This window comes from Pan paniscus, chromosome Y, assembly GCF_029289425.2.
Source record: "Pan paniscus chromosome Y, NHGRI_mPanPan1-v2.0_pri, whole genome shotgun sequence".
Lineage (NCBI taxonomy): Eukaryota > Metazoa > Chordata > Mammalia > Primates > Hominidae > Pan > Pan paniscus.
The window spans coordinates 31970840-31987466 of NC_073273.2; the positions used below are offsets into that span (position 1 = coordinate 31970840).

Genomic DNA, 16627 nt, shown 5'->3' on the forward strand with positions numbered 1-16627 from the left:
CTGCTGTCTGAGTGTGTGGTCTCTCCTTCTCCTGGTCTCCCTGAGGGGTGCACGTGTCCACCCCAGGCAACCGCTGTGGGTAGAAGTAGCTACGGGGCTGTGCCTGGCTCTCCCCATGGAGCTCGAGTGGTTTCAAGGGAGCTTATATATACTCAGGGCCTAAACATCTTTGGGTGCAGTGCTGGCACAGGGAAGAAATTGTGTCTGGGGAGACAGTGCCTGCCTTGCATAGGACAGCAGCCCCGTGCACAGTGACATCGAGTCTTGAGCACCTTGTGTTTCTGGGGTAAGCTTGCTGGACACAGGCAAGGGGAGCAGGGAAGTTCCATGGCTGGCATGGGCATGCAGACTCCCCTTCCTCCAGGGACTTTCCCAGTGAATCGTATCCTTCAACTTTCTGCTGTTATGATGGGTCCTTGGCGCTGCTGTTTTCCCTGGTGAGTGCTGTGCTTGGCTTCCTGTCCCTACCACATGCCCTCAGGGCACATGCAATTCAGCTGCCCTCCTATGTGCATGAGCCTGTTCTCGGTTCCCCTTGTTGTCCCCCATGCCCTGAATCCTGGCTGACCGCCAGTGCCTACCACCTTGTTTCCCCCCACCTCCGCTCCCGGGAGCTCGGCGCCCATCCCCTGCTGCCAACCATCCCGAATTGGAAGCTGCAAGGATATGGCTCTGGCCCAGAAGCCGGGGATGCCATGTGGCCTGGGACATTCACGTAGCGGAGCTCCAAGTGAAGGACGTCCAGCGAGTCTCTTGCTGGCCGGGGCGTACTGGGGCCAGGGCCAGGCTGTGCCTGCAGGTCCTCCTGCTGTGGCTCCACATTGGCCTCCTCCTTGGCCACCACCTCCATCTCTGCAATGATGTCATCCCCCACTAGCATGCCTCTTCCCCCAGGGTTGTCTTCCTGCTCTGTGCACAGACCATCCTCTCCTGCACAGCCTCCAGCCTTAACATGGTGCCCTCCTTGAGGCTCCAACAGAGCAAAGCCTGTGCCTCCCACCCCCCACCCCCTCCCCCGGCACCCCTCGACTCTGGGGGCAACTCCAGGAGAGGCCTGCGGGCCTTGCCCTGCTGAGAACCACATCCTACACCTATGTGGAACAGGGTTCCTGGGGAGCCCCACAGGGCCCTTAGCCTGTCACTCTCACACTGCGGCTCAGATACCCAGCAGGGTTAGCTGCGCACAGCAGCCCTGGAGTCGGATGCCAAGGCCCTGGCTTCCAGAGCCCCGCTAGCAGGCACCACGGCCACCACTGCATTTGTGAGAGCCTCTGCACCAGCAAAGCAGTGCACACGGATCACTGCATTGGCGACCATGGCGGTAGGCCTCCCGTGTGCCCAGGACACAGGATGAGAAGTCCTTTGGAATGCCCCTGTGAGTACAGCATCCTCAGGGAGGAACCATGGAACTCGGAGTATGTATTTGCCTAGACCTGACAGAATCCTTGCAGGGTTTCAGCTTCTGGTGCAGAGGAATTCCACCTCAGCAACGTACCAGTCAACTTGAGTCCCACGCACCCGCCCTGCCCCAATCCCCCCAAGCCACCGCCGCTGCCCTCGCCCCAGCGGGCAGCGCTTGTCCCTCTCTCTCCCCTCTGGATCTGCAATATTCGGTACCATCAGCCTAGCCTGCCTAATGAAGTGAGATGTTTCATGTGTTCCCTGTGGGTTAATTAATGTCTTGCCACCCTCAGGATGCCAGTTAGGGTGTAGGTCTTCCATGCCCACAATTGCAAAGGGCTCACAGTTCGCGTGTGCCTTATTCCACTGCCGCCCGCCACATGGCACAAGCGTGGTCTCGGAAGAGTTACCGCGAGATGATGGAGCTGCAGGCCAGCTGGGGCGGAGGGGCCTCAGGACACGCCCACAGCCTTCGCAGGAACTGGCTGACGCCCACCGCCTTCGCAATGATTGGCCGCTGGAGGTAGGCGGGATTTCCGGGCACGGCTTCTGGCGTCCTTCCCTCTCGGGGTAGCTGCCGCTGTCCTTCCCGCAGTTGGCCCTGTGGTGTTCCGAAGCCGGTTCCGTACGGCCTGAGGGCCAGGCGAACCTCAGGCTCTTTGTCCTACTAAAAAGCGCAGGTATTTTCTGTTTCTCTGGACAGCTGGGTCTCTCGGCAAGAATAGAAAGCAAAGGTTTGGGATTTTGTCTACAAAAGGGGATGGGTTTTCTATGTGTGGTTGTTGAATTACGGGAGGAGTCAGTGGGGGAAAGAACTCCTCAGTGCTATTAAGAGACTCACTTTCGTTAAACTCATTGATTTTTGCTGAGGATTCTACCTTTAAGTGCCTAATATGTCCGACTAGTTGTGGGAGATGGTGCTAAGCCGCCATTTGTTTTCATGTGCACTTTTTATTAAAGCGGGTTTTCTCTGTGAATGTGGTCATAATTCAGAATACAGGCAATACACTTAACCACTGCGATTAAAAAGTCACACTTTTAGTTAGCACATGTCGCGTGTCTGATTTGCTTGGAAGAAATTATCAAATTTTGACATAAATTGTGTTACTTTAGTGTATGTAGAAATATGGGGCCACAAATAATCTGAGTTTCAGTTTGCCTCTGTAAAGCCTGTGATTGTCTCCTTCGTTGTATGACAGTATTTGAAAGATGTTTCATGTATCTTTGGCACCGTAAATAATTTAAACCGAATAAGTGGGTGTAACCGAGATAAATGGAGTTAGATAGCCGAAAACTGGAACAAAATAGATGCGCTTAAGTTATTCTGTTAACCTGGCACACTGCCTTACTCCTGTAATCCTAGCATTTTGGGAAGTGGAGGTCGGAGGATGGCTTGAAGTCAGGAGTTTGAGACCAGCCTGGGTAACGTAATGGACTCTTTCATTGCTATTTTCGCATCAGGGACTGGTTTAGTAGAAGTCAGTTTTTCCTCAGACAAGGGTTGCGCAGGGGAAGAAGGCGGCGAGGTGGACACGTTTGGGAGTGGGGGCTGGCGGCAGGGCTCCGAGGGGCACGTGGTGGGGCGGGTCTTCCGGTAGGAGCAATGTGACAGAGGCCAGGTGGGGCAGTGAGGCTGTCACGGGGACAGGGAGGGCCAGCGAGGGAGTAGGGAGGATGGTTTCCGGATAAAAGTGTACCACCTCAGGTCATCCTCAGGCGTTACATTCTCCACAGACAGGTATTACATGTCATCCTCCGGCATCACATTCAGGCCACAGATAGGTACGGGTTGAAGGCTAGGGTTTGGGGATCTTTGACCTATTGTATATTTCAAATCACTAAAAGATGGTAAAATATTTAAAATATTCTCCTCCTAGAACATTTTAAGTAGCTCGATTTAATCTCTTATCCAAATATCATGCTGAGTGTGGTGAGTCACCCTTGAAATCCCATCACTTTGGTAGTCCCAAGCCGGCAGAACACTTGAGCCGAAGATTTGGAGACTAGCTTGGGCACTATGGGGAAACCCTTGTCTATTTTTAAAAATACAAAAAATTGCCCAGCTGTGGTAGAAAGCGCCTGTAGTACTAGCTACTTGGGAAGCTGAGATGTAGGAAGATCAGTTGAGGCTGGGTGGAAGAGCCTGCGGTGAGCAGTTCACTTTGGCAACAGGAGACATACATCTCAAGAAAGAAAATATGCAAAACATCACACTGTACCTCATAAATAGATTCTTTTCAAATAAAATTATTTAAATGGGGACATTCTTCATATTGCAACTGAGGAAAATTACAATAGCTTTTCTTATCTAATTTTTAGAAGTGAGATTTTGTCAGGTACATACTAAAATGCAGCATTTGTCCATGAAGTTAGTGCCCCTCTGCTCTGAGTGTTACAAATTTTACATATATAAAGTAAGAAATATTAAAAAGATGTCAGCCTCGGGAAGGGAATTTTACTTGGGTTTTCAGCACAGTACGTAATAAAATTTTCTCTTTTTAGCTTATTTATATCTAAATATAGATAATTTTTTACCATTTACAGCACAATGGTAGAAGCAGATCATCCTGGCAAGCTTTTCATTGGTGGCCTCAATAGAGAAACCAATGAGAAGATGCTTAAAGCAGTATTTGGGAAACATGGTCCCATATCAGAAGGTAACTCTTAAAACCGTGTCTCTCTCTGTGTGTGTGTGTGTATTTTCACATGTATATTTCAATATGTATGTTTAAAATATGTATGTTATATATATATATGTTTTGAAAAAATATATTTTTTCGAAGTTCATTGTATACCTACGTTAAAATGCCTTATGCATTTTAAACTCTTATTTTGTAGTATCCGTTTGATATTTGGAAAATTCTCATAGTAGTAGGTTAAGGTTCTGTGGAAAGGATAACCTACTACTTAGAAAGGAAAATGAGGGAAAGTAAATGTGCTGTGGAGTTCCGAAACAAACTGGAATAAACTAGACTGACTGTAGGGGTGACTGAGTACTGAGAACCATAATAGTGATGTGAAATGCAATTATTTTTTAGTTTGATGTAACCTTTAGATGGTGAGTACCTTGATGAGTCCATTATATGAATGTAAAATGTTTTCATATATTTTAGTTCTTTTGATAAAGGATCGAACCAGCAAATCCAGAGGCTTTGCATTTATTACTTTTGAGAACCCTGCAGATGCTAAGAATGCTGCCAAAGATATGAATGGAAAGGTAAGAGTCCCTTATTACTAATATTCTAACTCTGTTCTTCAATTAACAATATTTCTAGGTCTTTTTAATATTACTAAACTTTTGAAGATAGTAGAATGACATATGAAGCCATCCTCTTTTTTGTGCCATATACGTGCAAGTGTAGTTGGAAGGGTATTGGAATTAACATTCTATAAATTAATATTTGGTAACCTTTTTCTATGTTTGTATTTCGATATGAGTGCAAATAGATTTTAAAAGGTTTTGAAGAGCTTTAAAACTTAAAAGGAACCCTCATGTAAATGAAAGTAATAAGTCAATATTTATTAAATGCTATTAATAACAGATGCACAAGAAGGAAAGACTCTTTCCTTCTTGAAGAATGTATTTTATGAAAATATATTCTTGCAAAAGTGTATTTAAATAAGACCCTTACATTTACGGAAAGGTTAAGTAGTTGAAAATAGAAAATAATATGAGAACATTGAAGTCAGATAACAGAAGAAGTAACTGGCATTCTTGGCTCCGTGCTTGCTTTTTCTCCTAAGGACATTTCTTTCCTGTCACCAGAGTAATTTATGTAACATGAATAGCTAATTACTCATTTCCCCAGTGTGTTTGAGGACTTGTTTTGATTGAACCAATGGTCTCTTGTCCTGTTGAGTCTTAAATCTAGAGATTGTGTGTTTACTTAAGCTTTAGACTTCTATGTAATTATATTAATTATTGAATTCCTTTACATTGTAGTCAAGAGCATTCCATTCTGTGCTCTTTAGTGTTTTTTGCTTTATAGCATTATCCCAATCATGCCGGGCATGGTGGCTCATGCATGTAATCCCAACACTTTGGGTGGCCAAGGCGGGCAGATCACAAGGTCAGGAGAAAGAAACCATAATGGCCAACATGGTGAAACCCTGTCGCTACTAAAATACAAAAAAAAAAAAAAAGAAATTAGCTGCATCTGGTTGTGTGTGCCTGTAGTTCCGGCTAGTCAGTAAGCTGAGGCAGGGGAATCGGTTAAACCCAAGGAGGCAGAGGTTGCAGTGAGCCGAGACCACGCCGATGCACTCCAGCCTGGCAACAGAGCAAGAATCCGTCTCAAAACAACAAAAAATAAATAAAATAAATAAATAACATTATCCCAATCTGTTTTTAGGTCCTGTTAGTCTTCACGCTATTCCCAAAGTGCTTTTTTAGACTTCTTGAGAATTATCCTTCCCTGTGTATGGCTCATAAATAAAATTTATGCTTCAAAAACCACTTAGATTTCATATTTTCTTCCTCATTGCGTATTGTAGGTATTTTCTACTCGCTGTACTATGTATTAATCTATTGATCGTGAAATTGTATATAGTGCATATTTAAGTCTTGCTAGTTGCTTTTCTTTCTGTTACATCTAGCACACTTCCTGTCACATAGCAGAAAGTACATTTTTATTCACCCTTATAAATTAGTATTTCAAGCTGTGGTAGAAACCGAGAGTTGCTTTTGGTTCATGGCTTTGTGGTAGGTATGGAGATAATTTTGACTTCTGTATAGGAATCTATGATAATTTCTTTTTTCCCTCTAGTTTTCAAGCAAAAGGGCAGATAATTTGTGTAAAGTTTTTGTTCGTTTGTTTGTTTTTTAAGATGGAGACTCGCTGCGTGCCCTAGGCTGGATTGCAGTGGGGCCATCTTGGCTTACTGCAACCTTCGCCTCCCGGGTTCAAGCGATTCTCCTGCCTCAGCCTCCCAGTACCAGGGGCTACAGAGGCGTGCCACCACGCCCAGCTAATTTTGTACTTTGAGTAGGGATGGGGTTTCACCCTGTTAGCCAGGATGAGCTGTATCTCTTCACCTCATGATCCACCTGCCTCAGCCTCCCAAAGTATTGGGATTACAGGTGTGAGCCACCGCGCCCAGCCAACGTTATTTCTAAATTACTTCATCTCACATGTTTTATTGTGTTAAAATAACTATGAATGTTGTATGCACACTAATGTTAAGATGGCCAATAAAGGAGGTTCTTCGAGTTTTCAGGGGGAATTAACAGTTAAGGAATTTTGGCTGACTTCAGAACACTGGGAAGGAAGCAGCCGTGGGCAAATCTGGGGAAAATATTTTGAGCCCAGAAATAACAAAAGAAGTTTCAAGGTAGGAACAACGGGCGATGTGGCTGCAAGGGGTCTTGTTCAGGGATTTAAGTCCTTCCTCCAAATAACAAAAGCCATGTAATTTTAAAATCGCATTATTAGCTGAACTGTTTTCAAAAATTGCTGTGGCCTGTAGAAAAGATTACAGTGAAAAATGTTATTATGAAATTAATTAGGATAGTTAAGCATTTCTGAGAAATTACCTGAAGTACTATATTAAGATTCGTTTTTTAGGGGCACGTCTAAGGCAAGGTAAGAAATGAGTAAGGCAAGAAAACTTAATGAGATCAAACAAGGATCACATTTACAGAAACATTTTTAGAGTCAATATAGAATTGTAAATCATATGGGGACATTTTATGTAAGTGTTAGCAAATCCAACAAGAAACAACTCATAATGAGTAATGTGACTAATCACTCTGAAAAAGTAAGCTCTTTTTTTTTAAATGACACAAGTTTCGTTGGGACATTGCAACTTTCAAATCAGTGATGTGACTACAAAGATGAAGTGGATTATATATTGTAAAAAACAGATGTGCCACATTCTTCCATAGAATGTGTGATGGGTCAATCTTTTTTTTTATGTTTGAGTTTTTTTTTTTTAATAATGGAGAAGTTTTCAAGGAATTTGAAAAATAGAATTTGTGTTTGATCCCTTAATGGAAGGCATGTGCTCAGTAACTGTCTCAAATTTGGCATTGCGAAAGATGTGTTCATTTTAGGAGAAAAAAAAGTTTCCTTTTGAGAGAAAATACCTCGAATTGAACTACAGTTGATGTAAAAATGTTTGTAAAATGTGCATACGTTAAATGTGCCAGTGTTATTGATAGTACCCTTAATACTTCTAGTCTTTGGATGGAAAAGCAATAAAAGTAGAACAAGCCAAGAAACCATCTTTTCAAAGTGATGGTAGGCGGAGACCACCAGCTTCTTCGAGAACCAGAAGCCCTTCAGGAAGTCTGAGATCTGCAAGAGGAAGCAGTGGAGGAACAAGAGGGTGGCTTCCCTCACATGAAGGACACCTGGGTAATGTTTTAAAATATAAAGATGGAACCATAGGACTGAAAGAAAATAAGTTTGACGATATCAAAATTTCTCAATTTTTTTATTTCCTGTATGAAGAGAAAATTAGCTTATTGATAATAAGCAAACTTATTTCTAAGTACTAAAGGCGTATTAGAAGAATGATTGAACTAATATCTAACATTTGTTTTAAAATTATAGTAAGTTTGCATTGAAGTAACACACATTTGAAACTGGGTTGTGTTTGTGAATGCTGATTGCCTGTACTCAACCGGTTTTCTGCAGAACCCATTTATATTCATTATACTTTAGAGTTTTCTACTTTAGGGCCCAGAACTTCGTGTCAGTTGTATTATCAAAGTACGATGTAATATTTAAAATTTTCCAACAGGAAAAAGTAACTGAATACTGAAGATTGATTTTGCAGTATTTGTTTTCTTGTGTCTACATGTGGAAACATCTATGCAAATGTATTGCTTTGTAATTTTGATACAGAGAGTTTGTACATTGGCCTGCCATAAAGCATTTTCAATTGAAGAAATGTAGAACTTTAATTTCTGAAAAGAGTGTGTGACTCTGGAAAGTTCTAAAAACCACGGTTTCACAGATATGTATGAATCTTTCTTTGCTGGAGGCTGAGTCACTGAAAATGATATTTATGAGTGATTTACTTAATAGAAATGAGGGGTCCATCTTTACATCCAAAAGAAAAACAAACCATATATTTAAAAAAAAAGGAAAAAAAAAAACTGTTGGATGGGCTGGGCGAGGTGGCTCACGCCTGTCACCTCAGCACCTGGGGAGTACAGGGCAGGTGGACCACGAGGTCAGGATTTCCAGACCAGCCTGGCCAACATGGTGAAACCCTGTCTCTCCTAAAGATACAAAAAAATTTGCCTGGGCGTGGTGGCGTGCACCTGTAATCCCAGCTACTCAGGAGGCTGAGGCAGGAGAATCACGGGAACCTGGGAGGCAAAAGCTGCAGTGAGCCAAGGTTATGCCATGGCACTCCAACCTGCGTGATAGGGCAAGAGTGCATCTGAATAAATAAATAAATAAACCTGTTGGTTAAGTTGTATTATCTATTAACCAACCTTCAAAACTCTAACAATTAACTTGGAGTTTTAATAACCAGACGTGTAATTAATTGGAGATTGTTTTCAAGTTGAAATTGCAGTGTTTGCTCCAGTTTAAGATGCATAGCTTCATGGCTATTTTGTCTCCACTGATCTTGAGGGTGAGGTTCAATTATACTCTGCCACGGACGAGAATGTATATATAAATTCTAACCTGTAACACCACCTGGCAATTGGCATATATCTACATTTTTGTAGACGTATAAAAATGTTTATATTACCGAATATGCAATTCTTAAAGACTGTTAAAATTCAGCATAGTCTCATCTGAAAATTAGTGTCTCATAAGGGAATTTTAAGAATTCTATATTGTGTTAACAAATTTTAGAGACAATGTATTTTCCTGATATGTGACTTCTTGGTATTGGAAATATTTGAGTTTCTTTGAATGGAAATTAGTTTATCTTTATGATGTGCTTTGAAAATTTTTCCTCATTACAGAAGGATATAAACAGTCAGTTATCATTTTTCTTTTAATATTTTTATGCCTATTATATTTAGATATTTTAGTGATAGGTTTCTGCCCTGTTCACGCCCCATTTTCCCACATCTCTCCCTCATACCGATATATTATGATACTTGAGTTCCTTTCTAGGTTTTCTAAATGAACTTTTATTGCTTGAAGTGTACTAATACCATGTAGGAATGCTAATTTTATTAGTTTAGACAAAATGTGAATTTGTTATAAAATGTAGAAAATATTTGTAAACAACTAAAACTTAGCCATTTAAGAAACAGTGATGTTAGTTAACTAAAAAGATTTTGTTTGAAATACAGATGATGGTGGATACACTCCTGATCTCAAGATGAGTTATTCTAGGGGACTCACTCCAGTTAAAAGAGGTCCATCTTCAAGAAGTGGAGGTCCTCCTCTGAAAAAATCTGCTCCTTCTGCTGTGGCAAGAAGCAGTAGTTGGATGGGAAGCCAAGGTAAATGCTACCTGACAGAAAGACCGTAGTTTTTGTATGACTGAAAATGAGCCGTTTTACCTGAATGCTTAGCTTTAAGTTCATTGAACAAAAGGGAAGTGACACATACGTGAGCATAATTGCTGATTGATAGCTTTTATTATAGTTTCTATCTCACTAGGTACCTTTCAGATTTATGTTGAAGAAATACTTGAGCTTCTCATTGCAGATCAAAGAAGTGATTAGAGTGAGGCCAACATTCCTTTTAATCCTGTGTTGGCTAGAAAATTCCCCTTAATTTTTCTAAAAGTTCCTAGCAGTATTCTTTGATGGTAGGCTTCTTGATGTAATTAATTCTTCCATTTCCTAAGTCCCCTGGTGTCCCATTCTAAAAATTGCTTGTTCGGTGACTTTGCCGGGTTGGAGTCTTGCTCTTACTACGTGAGAGTGCACTATGTGAGATGACGGCTTACCATAGCCTCAAATTTGTGAGATGACGGCTTACTATAGCCTCAAATTCCTGGGCTCAAGCAATTCTGCTGTTTCAGCCTCCCGAGTTTCTGCAACTACAGGCATGCAGCAGCACACCTAGCTACATTTTTTTCCTATGTTTTTGTAGAGAGAGGATCTGACTACATTGTCAAAACTGATGTTAAAGCCTGGGGCTCAAGCGGTCCAGCTGCCTCAGCCTTCCACACTCACTCACAGTGTGAGCCGCTAAGCCTGGCCATCCAGCTTCTGAGACCTCAGTAATGCGTATGTGCAAGGCATACTCTCTGCTTGCATGAAGATTCAAAAGAACTACAAGAGCATTTAGCAGACAAGGAGTCGTTGGGCTTAAATATGATTTAAAAATAAATTTAAGGCTCGAGAGGTAGACACGTAGGAGTCCAAAATTCTTAAATTAAGTGGATATCACAGAAATGCAGAGTTGTGAAATATAGGTGTATGTAAATCAGTAATTGAGATTGTACCGGGATGTTTAAACATTAACACAAGGTCCTTAGTGTAAGATTTGAAATTATTTGAGGAGAGAATTTAGAACTAAGCAACATGAGGTGAGCAGTAGGGTTGAATGCAAGTAATACTTTTGAGAATTGTAAGACTGCAGACTGAGCAGAAGAAAATAAGACAATAAATAAAAGTTCTTAGCAAGGAAGTTTAAGCAGAGCAAATTAAAATTCTTTCTTAGTCCTCCATCCACATATGGAGGAAGTTAAAAACTGCCATTTTCAATTTTACATTTCATACGTAGAGTATCGGTGAAAGGAGGTATTTATTGGCTTCAGGATACCCAAGCCAACACATTTCCATTGGAAAATTAGCCAGTGAAGGTATCATATGTGAAACACTGACCTCTAAGGAATAGCAAGTGAAGAATATATTAAAGGAGAAACTTTCTATTTTGAAATAGCAACAATGTTGTAATGACCCCTTGCATAGCATTGCTTTCTTTGCAGTAAAAGCAAATCCTGACCATCATTAGAAAATCTTCACTAATACATTTAAATTTGTCAACATTTAAGATAGAGCCAACCAGTTAGACATAAAGAACTTTTATGTAAACATTTAGCATAGAGTCATTTAAAGGTAGCTGTATTTATGTGTGTGTGAGATGGACTGAATGATATTGGAAAATCTACCTTCTTTGGCTGAGAAAGGACAATGTATGTAAACTTTAAAATCAGTGAAGAGTTTGATGGTTTTACGTGTTTTCCCTGTGTCACTCACAGTCATCAGTAATTTACATGAAAAAGAAAATAAGAACTAAGTAGTTATTAACCATTACAAATGAACTTTTACCTAAGCATTAATGTTTGCCTTCAGCTTCATTAGAAGAACTGGCCTTGTGGAAGCCATGGGATTATCCAAAGCCATGAGAAATATTCACAGTGTCATGTCTGTCTAGTAATTTAGGAAGCAAAGAATGGAGTCATAGAAGAAATAATTTTAAAAAGTTGTTTGAGAGAAGAGAAAATAGCGTTTCAGATTTGGTGTTCTTTACGTAATGCTCCATCATTTGAATGTTAAAGGTCCCATGTCACAAAGAAGAGAGAATTATGGAGTTCCTCCACGCAGAGGGACAATATCTTCCTGGAGAAATGATCGCATGTCACCAAGATATGATGGTTATGCAACTAACGATGGGTAAAGGAAAAATTAAAAAACACAGTTGATTTTTTTTTCTGTGGTGATGAAATTCACATAACAAAATTAAATATTATAAGGTGAACAGTTAAGTGGTGTTTAATACGTTCTGTGCCAGGCAACAACTACCTCCATCGACTTCCAGAACATTTTCATTACTCCAAATTAAAACTCCAACTACCAGTTAAGCAGTCCCTCCCAGTTTCTCCTTTTCCTCAGCTGCTAGATAACACCAGTCAGTGTTCTGCCTCTGAACTTAACCTGTTGTGGGTATTTAATGTTAATGTGCTCAAACACTACATGACTTTTTGTATTTGTCTCCTCTCCTTTTGCATGATGTCCTGAAGGTTCATTTACATCATAGCACTTCACTCCTTCCACAAGCTATTAACCCATTATTTTATCTGGGTTGTTTCCACCCGAGTATTTCTACGCACCAATATTTGTTTGAGTATGCCTATTCGGTTCTGGGTGTATATGAGTGGAATTGCATGGTCCTATGATAATGATGTTTGTTTTCTTGAGGAACCACCACATTTCTCCATAGTAGCTGCATCATGTTCCGTTCCAACCTAGCATTGTATCAGCATTCCAATTGATCTACATCCTCTCAAACACTTGTTATTTCCTGCTGTTTGAAGTTTATTGCCATTCCAATGTGTGTTTGAAATATGATATCCCATTTTGGATTTGAAATGCATTTTCTGCACCCATTAACTCATCATGCACTTGTGTCCTAGAACTTAAAGTATAATAAAACAAAAAGAAATGCATTTTCTGCATCACTGAATATGAGTATCTGTCCCATGTGCTTTTTGGGCATTTGCCGATTTTATTTGGGGAAAAACTGTTTAGAAGTTTGGCCTTTTAATTTTGTTTAAGTTGTAAGTTAGTCATGTATTGGATACTAGAAGTTGAAAATTTAAAATTTGTTGCTTAAACTTATGCACACAGAAATCATCCAAGTTGCCAAGAAACGAGGGATTATGCTCCACCATCTAGAGGCTATGCATACTGTGATAATGGTCATTCTAATCGGGATGAACATTCCTCTAGAGGATATAGGTACTGTACCTTTTTCTGGATTTGTCAAATAGATTTCTTAAATTGTTCATTCCAACTAACGTTCTATCAGGGCTCCAATTTATCTACATCCTCTCAAACACTTGTTATTTCCTGCTTTGGAAAATTTATTGCCCTTCCAGTGTGTGTGTGTGAAATATGATATCCCATTCTGGATTTGAAATGCATTTTCTGCACCCATTAATTCATCATGCACATGTACCCTAGAACTTAAAGTATAATAAAAAAAAATGCATTTTCTGAATCACTGAATATGAGTATCTGTCCCATGTGCATCTTGGGCATTTGCCCATTTTATTTGGAGAAATATCTATTTAGATGTTTGGCCTTTTAATTTTGTTTAAGTTGTAAGTTAGTCATATATCGGATACTAGAAGTTGAAAATTTAAAATTTGTTGCTTAAACTTATGCATACAGAAATCATCGAAGTTCCCGAGAAACTAGGGATTATGCTCCACCATCTAGAGGCCATGCATACCGTGACTGTGGTCATTCTCGTCGGCATGAAACTTATTCCAGAGGATATAGGTACTGTACCTTTTTCTGGATTTGTCAAATAGATTTCTCAAATTGTTTGTTCCAACTAACATTGTATCAGGGCTCCAATTTACCTACATCCTCTCAAACACTTGTTATTTCCTGCTTTTGAAAATGTATTGCCATTCATCTGTGTGTGTGAAATATGATATCTCATTTTGGATTTGAAATGCATTTTCTGCACCTATTAACCCATCATGCACATGTACCCTAGAACTTAAAGTATAATAAAAAAAAGAAATGCATTTTCTGAATCACTGAATATGAGTATCTGTCCCATGTGCTTTTTGGGCATTTGCCCATTTTATTTGGAGAAATATCTGTTTAGATGTTTGGCCTTTTAATTTTGTTTAAGTTGTAAGTTAGTCATATATCAGATACTAGAAGTAGAAAATTTAAATTTGTTGCTTAAACTTATGCATACAGAAATCATCGAGGTTCCCAAGAAACTAGGGATTATCCTCCACCATCTAGAGGCCATGGTTACCATGATTATGGTCATTCTCGTCGGCATGAAAGTTATTCTAGAGCATATAGGTACTGTACCTTTTCTGGATTTGTCAAATAGATTTCTTAAATTGTTCATTCCAACTAACATTGTATCAGGGCTCCAATTTATCTACATCCTCTCAAACACTTTTTATTTCCTGCTTTTGAAAATTTATTGCCATTCATCTGTGTGTGTGAAATATGATATCTCATTTTGGATTTGAAATGCATTTTCTGCACCCATTAACTCATCATGCACATGTATCCTAGAACTTAAAGTATAATAAAACAAAAAGAAATGCATTTTCTGAATCACTGAATATGAGTATCTGTCCCTTGTGCTTTTTGGCCATTTGCCTATTTTATTTGGAGAAATATCTATTTAGATGTTTGGCCTTTTAATTTAAAGTTGTAAGTTAGTCATGTGTTCGATACTAGAAGATGAAAAGTTAAAATTTGTTGCTTAAACTTATGCACAGAGAAATCATCTAAGTTCCCGAGAAACTAGGGATTATGCTCCACCATCTAGAGGCTAGGCATACTGAGACTATGGTCATTCTATGCAGGATGAACATTCCTCTAGAGGATATAGATACTGTAACTTTTTCTGGATTTATCAAATAGATTTCTTATATTGTTCATTCCAAATAACATTGTGTCAGGGCTCCAATTTATCTACATCCTCTCAAACACTTGTTATTTCCTGCTTTTGAAAATTTATTGCCCTTCCAGTGTGTGTGTGTGAAGTGTGGAAGCTCCTTTTTTATTTGAAATGCATTTCCTGCATCATTGATTATCAGTATCTGTTTCATGTGCTTTTTGGGCATTTGGGCATTTTGGGCATTTGGGATCTGTGGGTATTTTATTTAGATGGTTGGCAATTTAACTGTGTTTAAGTTGTAATGTAGTTCTATTTTGGATACTACAATTTGACAATTTAACATTCCTTGCTTAAACCTGTGCACGCAGAAATAGTCCAAGTTCCCGAGAAACCAGGGATTATACTCCACCACCTAGAGACTATGCATACCGTGATTATGGTCATTCTAGTTGGGATGAACATTCCTCTAGAGGATATAGGTACTGTCATGTTATCTGGATTTATCAAATGGATTTCTTAAATTGTTCATTCGGAAATTGAAAAGACTTTTTTTTTTTCAATTTAGTTATCACGATGGCTACGGTGAGGCCCTTGGTAGAGATCATTCTGAACATCTACGTGGAAGTTCTTATAGAGATGCATTTCAGGGATACGGTAAGGGTCCAGGATGGATTTGTAAATTACAGAATTTTATTTAATAGACCGGATTGTTATTTTAATGAAATTCTAAGGAAAATTGTAAAGGACATATGCAACATGTTTAAATATTGAGTATTCTTTTTTTTTTGATCATCCCAGAAACATATTTATTCATTTTCATCATTGTGCACAAATAATAAAATAAACAGTGCTTATCTGGTACTCATTATCAGTATAAAGCCTAGGGAATGATATGAAGGTGAGAACTTCAGTTAACGTTAAGAAAATGTGACTGAGCATTTACTTTAGAATTAAGTTTGTTAAGCTGCAAAATACTACTCTTACACTTCTCTTAAATAAAACCTTCTGACTATTGAAGACTTGATTAATATCCTGTCAACAAAGGCGGAGGAAAGCAGATATTTCCAAATAGTACTTTAACTAATTCATGCTTTAATGATAGCAGTAAAAATGTTTAAATGTAGTCCCACATATTATTTTATCAACCCTGCAGGGACGTCTCATGATGCACCACCTGCACGAGGGCCTCGGATGTCTTATGGTGGAAGCACCTGCCATGCATATAGTAATACACGAGATAGATATGGCAGAAGTTGGGAGAGTTACTCAAGGAGCTGTGGTGATTTTCATTATTGTGATCGTGAGCATGTTTGCAGAAAAGACCAAAGGAATCCGCCTTCTCTGGGTAGGGTGCTCCCTGATCCTCGTGAAGCATATGGTAGCTCAAGTTATGTGGCATCTATAGTAGATGGTGGGGAGAGTCGATCTGAAAAAGGAGACTCGAGCAGATATTAAAGCAAGCATTCAAAATAATAGTTATTGCATACCAAACCTTGTTTGCAAATCAAAAATTGAAATGTTATTTCTGCATCGTTACCTGCATATTACTGACAGAAACATGTTGGTTTTGTGGAGAGAGGTAGATACTGACTTCCTCCATGAATTTTTTGAGGTATTCAAAGGAAAAGGAATTGTTTTCAAAGTAATTTCATGCTTGTTGATGCTATTTGGAAAGTGTTTAGATGTAATATCTACCTTAAAATTTTCACAATAAAATTTTACATGTACTGCAAGATGCCTGGTGTTATTGGTTAGCCGCACATGCTTAAAGCAAATTCAATAGGAGAGTAAATTGTGTAGTTTGTTGTACGTTTTCCTTTGTTTCTTTGAACACAGATGCAAAATTAGGGATGTGTTATGTCGCCCTTGCAAGCTGCTCAAGTTTTCTAATTAGGCTGTTTCTCTTTAAAAACTAACAAGGTTAAAATGTTGGAGAAGTCTTCAGAAAGACTACAAAACTGTCTGCCTCA

At 39.6% G+C, this 16627-nt stretch overlaps 1 protein-coding gene across 4 annotated transcripts; it reads left to right on the forward strand.

Annotated features, from left to right (window-relative positions):
• The first annotated feature begins 1980 nt into the window (after positions 1-1980).
• On the forward strand, positions 1981-16388 carry LOC129395562 (RNA-binding motif protein, Y chromosome, family 1 member F/J-like). 4 transcript variants are annotated; one of them, XM_055107029.2, is made up of 11 exons: positions 1981-2081; positions 3946-4058; positions 4515-4618; positions 7580-7757; positions 9668-9820; positions 11833-11947; positions 12902-13012; positions 13448-13558; positions 15026-15136; positions 15223-15311; positions 15811-16388. In XM_055107029.2, exons 2-11 carry the CDS (start codon positions 3950-3952, stop codon positions 16110-16112), a joined length of 1383 nt encoding a protein of 460 aa, XP_054963004.1. In that variant the 5' UTR covers positions 1981-2081; positions 3946-3949; the 3' UTR covers positions 16113-16388. The 4 variants fall into 4 exon arrangements, with proteins under 4 accessions (XP_054963004.1, XP_054963001.1, XP_054963008.1 ...); XM_055107026.2 differs by adding an exon at positions 13994-14104 and having other exon boundaries at positions 1981-4058; positions 15811-16112; XM_055107033.2 differs by adding an exon at positions 13994-14104 and having other exon boundaries at positions 1981-4058; positions 15223-15304; positions 15809-15823.
• Positions 16389-16627: the final 239 nt, after the last annotated feature.